This window comes from Aegilops tauschii, chromosome 7 (genome assembly GCF_002575655.3).
Source record: "Aegilops tauschii subsp. strangulata cultivar AL8/78 chromosome 7, Aet v6.0, whole genome shotgun sequence".
NCBI classification, from domain to species: Eukaryota; Viridiplantae; Streptophyta; class Magnoliopsida; order Poales; family Poaceae; genus Aegilops; species Aegilops tauschii.
Genome location: NC_053041.3, coordinates 59,007,854 through 59,011,995, shown reverse-complemented (window position 1 = coordinate 59,011,995; position 4,142 = coordinate 59,007,854). Strand labels below are relative to the sequence as shown.

The following is a 4,142-nucleotide window of genomic DNA, read 5'->3' as shown; positions in this document are numbered from 1 at the left end:
ATTCTTCCCTCTTTTCTGTATGGTGATTTTAGTGTACAAACTGATGGCTGGAAGACTGGTATCTCCGAAAAATATTCTTGCATCATGTCAACGGTTACCTAGCTGAATATATGCATACATTTCTTACTGCAGTATGAGGTCAGAATACAGAATGTGCAGATTGTTCGATACAGTCAAGTCAACTGGAAGGCTGATAAGAAGCAGTTTATACTCATGGTTACTGATATCTTCAGAGTACAGAGTTCCAGAAGAGGTTCATGAGTAGCTCTCTTCCATCAGCAATGGCATCGAGTCGATTACAATGTGTGGAAGAACCACATCTACACAGGATGTGGCGCCGCATTTCACATCATCTTGCTTGACAACAGGTAGGGGTGCGAGAGAGAACGGAAGAAAAATGGTTCAGATTTCTCTGTGTGCTAAAGGTTGATCTCCGAGTGATGGCGGTCATTGACATGGATCGTACGCACCAATGGCATGATTCCATCTCTGCAAGGTTCCAAGAAATCCAAAAAAGGCCATAGCTGTGAAGAAATCTAAAAGTGGCAGCAATCAGGATTCAGTGGCTAATGGGACACCCAAGTTTCTTCACCTCCAGAGAGAAAGTTTCTGCAAGTGCATATGCTATAGTTTAACACACATCACTCAAACAAAGATAAAATTGCACATCCAAATACATCCCATTGAGATAATTCATAAGATTTGAAGTGGACACCATCATACTAATTAAAATTTCACAACTAGACCATACATAACATATCACTAGGATAAAGATAAACAGAACCAAGCTGGGTTGTTCATCATACAAATTAAGAACTTAAGTCTGCATGATAACATATCACTAGGGTAAAGATGGGCAGCGCCCAGGCTGGGTTGATCGCAAAGCTTCAGCACTAGGGGTAAAGATGGGCAGCGCCCAGGCTGGGTTGATCGCAAAGCTTCAGCACTGGGGGTAAAGATGGGCAGCGCCCGGGCTGGGTTGATCGCAAGGCTTCAGCAGAACAACATACGAGAATCTCCAAAACAGTGGAGCAAACCCTGCTAGATTGGTCACACAGCTCCAGCATGGAAAACCCACGTCGAACGCCATTGGCCGGCATCATGTGCAGGTGCTGCAGTCTGAGACATCAATGGCGTGATCCTCCCATTTCTCATGTTGTACACACCACAGTCGTAAAATGGATTCGGAGAAAACTTTGGAGGGGGGTGGTCAAAAATGAAGTAGATGCAATCCTCTTGGGATCCACAGCATTCTGTAGCAGGCAGAGACTTGGAGCCATGCTGGCCAACAAAGAGAGCATGGCCACCCAACTCACTGATCCTTCTCCACTGGCAAGGGTTAGAGTGCAGGTCTGCCTTGAGGACATCAAATCCAGCAGTCTGGGTATTTCCAAAGGGATCATCCCTGGGAAAAGGGCCCATGACACGAATAAATCGTTTCACCACCAACAGTCCACCACCACATTCAACTAGATAGAACTTGAGCATATATATCTCCTCTCTGGGAAAGCATTCTGGCATATCAAGAAAATCACCATAATCGTCAATTATGGATTTGATGTTTGAATTGCTACCAAGATTCTTGCAGAACTCAAGGATGTAGAGCTTGCGACTGCCTGATAACACGTACAACTTTCCATCCAAGAATGCAACATCCAATAGGTCCGGTAATGGTCGCATGTTGAATCTGAACAAGCAAGTGACAATCGGTGGCTGGCTCACACAAAGTGTTTTCATAATCCCATCACCAATGATCAATGCCGCAACAAGTGAATCTGGTGATGAATCCAGGGGTGAGGGTGCCACCAACTTGTACAAAAATTGTTCAGGATTAGATTGGTAGTGAACCTCACGCTGCCAAACTGTGGCAAGGTTGGGAAGCTCCAACATGCTCTTGGAGAACAGGTTCATCAATGTGCACTCATCATCACTGTGAATGAGGAATAGCCAGTTATCAACTGAGCCACGGCAACTAGCACCATTTGGTACAGGCATGCGGTGAACCTCACCACCTGGGATGCTGCAAAAAGTACCATTAGGGAGGGTGAGCCACGGGAATGGGAGGGGAAGCGGTTGCTGCAGACTATTAGAGCGCCATGGGTGACAGACTGCCCTCAGACGAACACGGTCAGCTAGGGAGGGGAGGCGGCTGAGGACAAGGCCCAAGAGTTCTGGCTGAAGATCCGACCAAGGTCGACCCTGTGCAGCCTCCATCATGCAAGTCTAAAAGACAAGACAGAGGATTAATAGTTAAACAGAGTAAAAAAGACACAACAAGTTAACAACTAACAGCACATGTGCTTATTGGAGTAGTATTCTAAGACCAAAGGCCATCAGCTAAATTTTGTAAGAAAACTGAAGTAGTTCAGAGTAAAATGAAAATATGAAGATGCAGGGGAAACCATCAACCCACCAGACAGAAATAAAGTGGTGCTACAACATTTGCCAAACCGCCTAACCTCGAACTATATATATATATGCTTCTTGCACTTGGTAACTAAGCTTAGACAGTACGCTGTGCGATTTTTTTAGTTGATGAGGTGCATGACTAGAACAGAAAAGAAGATCCTTTGGTTGCCACCTTATTACTAGACTAGAAACACTAACAGCAGCAGAGTATAACAAGCTGTGAAAGAATTGTGTGCTTGATTTCTCATGTGCAATGGCCCAACATAAAATTGTAAACAACAGAAGATCTACTAATTAAAAAGCAATTTTGGTTTGGTCAAGTAGCAAACTGCAGAAGAGGTGTCATTTTCCCCTTTTTTTTCAAGAACAGGGTGGATCTTTTAGGGGTCTTATTAAGTGCATACTGAACGAGTGGCTGCACATCAGAGCAAAGTATATGACTGGATATTTGTTGGTTTTACATAAGATTAACTGAGTTGACAAGCTTAGATCAACTAAAAGAAAACGGATTTCAGTGAGGTAAAGTAGCAGTTTGCAAAAGAGGCGTCATTTCCTTCCTGAAGAACACACTGACGAAGTGACGATAGGTGTGCATCTGACCAAAGTATATATATATTCATATAAAACTGTAACGCAGAAGATCTATAGTAACTAAAAAACAATTTTGGTTTGGTCAAGTAGCAATCTGCAGAAGAGGTGTCATTTCCCCTTATTTTTTTCAGGAACAGAGCGCATCTTTTAGAGGTGCATCAGAGCCAAAAGTCACACCAGGTAAAAACTGCAGTACCGATGGGCATATGATAGATCCACTGAAACGATGATCGATCAATCTGCTCAACCAACGAGCTAACCCCAAGGTAGACTTTGCGCAGTCGGAGGAGCTCACCGCTTACGAGTCTTAGAGCGCCTCGTGCGAGAGGGGGGGAGGAGGTGGAGGGCGGGGGACGGGGTCGGCCGCCGGCAGCCGGGTGGTGGCTGCTCTGTCGGGAACCTCCGGCAAGACTCACATCACCGAGGAGCTAGGGTACCGCGACCTGGGTCGGCGCGGGGCGGGGGACGGGGGCGGGGCGGTCGCCGGCGGGGCTCACATCAGCGAGGAGGTAGGGTTTGCAACCTAGCCGTGGGTGGGGAAAGGGAAGGGGAAGGGAAAGAGCTGGTTCTCTCTCTCTCTCTCTCACGCAGTGTTTGCTGCCGTTTGCTTGACTGTGAGCAAGTGAGGGAGAGGACGCAAGTGTGCGATCTGAATAAGTATTTCAGACCTCTCCCAATGCATTGGTACTAACTAACACATATGCCTGTACGTTGTAACGGGAGAGATGTTTCTTTGAAGAAGCAATGGGAGAGATAATTAATGTGTCCATCAAAAATGATCTCCCTAGCGGTGCAATAGAGAGAGGAGTTGTGGTCTTCTCGCGGGTCATGTTTGTCCCGCAAGATCTTGATAGTGGTGGGGTTAGTCGGTGTGGCGGCAACCATCCAACTCGTGCCTTTTTTCCCTTGTGGTCTGCCTCTGTCTAGGGTTTTTGTCTGCCTCCTCATTTGGTAGCTATGCGGTGACCTTGGGGCACAGTTGCTTCGACCATTCTTTCTTACGATGGCATAATCGGATGGATTACTAATTGTAGCGCATAAATCCCGTTGCATTAGCATATTTAGCGCATAACCAGACACCAATACCAATGTCCCTTATCTATTAGGGTTTATTCTCTTTGATTATTTTAGCGCTCGCGTGC

General features: G+C 46.0%; 1 protein-coding gene across 3 annotated transcripts; it reads right to left on the bottom strand.

The window, feature by feature from the left end:
* Positions 1-645: 645 nt before the first annotated feature.
* Positions 646-3,592, bottom strand: LOC109784974 (F-box protein At2g26160). 3 transcript variants are annotated; one of them, XM_020343578.4, is made up of 2 exons: positions 3,296-3,592; positions 646-2,223 (listed from the first exon to the last, which is right to left on the bottom strand). In XM_020343578.4, exon 2 carries the CDS (start codon positions 2,215-2,217, stop codon positions 1,051-1,053), a length of 1,167 nt encoding a protein of 388 aa, XP_020199167.1. In that variant the 5' UTR covers positions 2,218-2,223; positions 3,296-3,592; the 3' UTR covers positions 646-1,050. The 3 variants fall into 3 exon arrangements, with proteins under 3 accessions (XP_020199167.1, XP_045087934.1, XP_045087933.1); XM_045231999.2 differs by having other exon boundaries at positions 3,303-3,592; XM_045231998.2 differs by having other exon boundaries at positions 3,197-3,311.
* Positions 3,593-4,142: the final 550 nt, after the last annotated feature.

Excerpts from the sequence above, each read along its gene's own strand:
- LOC109784974 (XM_020343578.4), bottom strand. The coding sequence starts at position 2,217 with ATGATGGAGGCTGCACAGGGTCGACCTTGGTCGGATCTTCAGCCAGAA.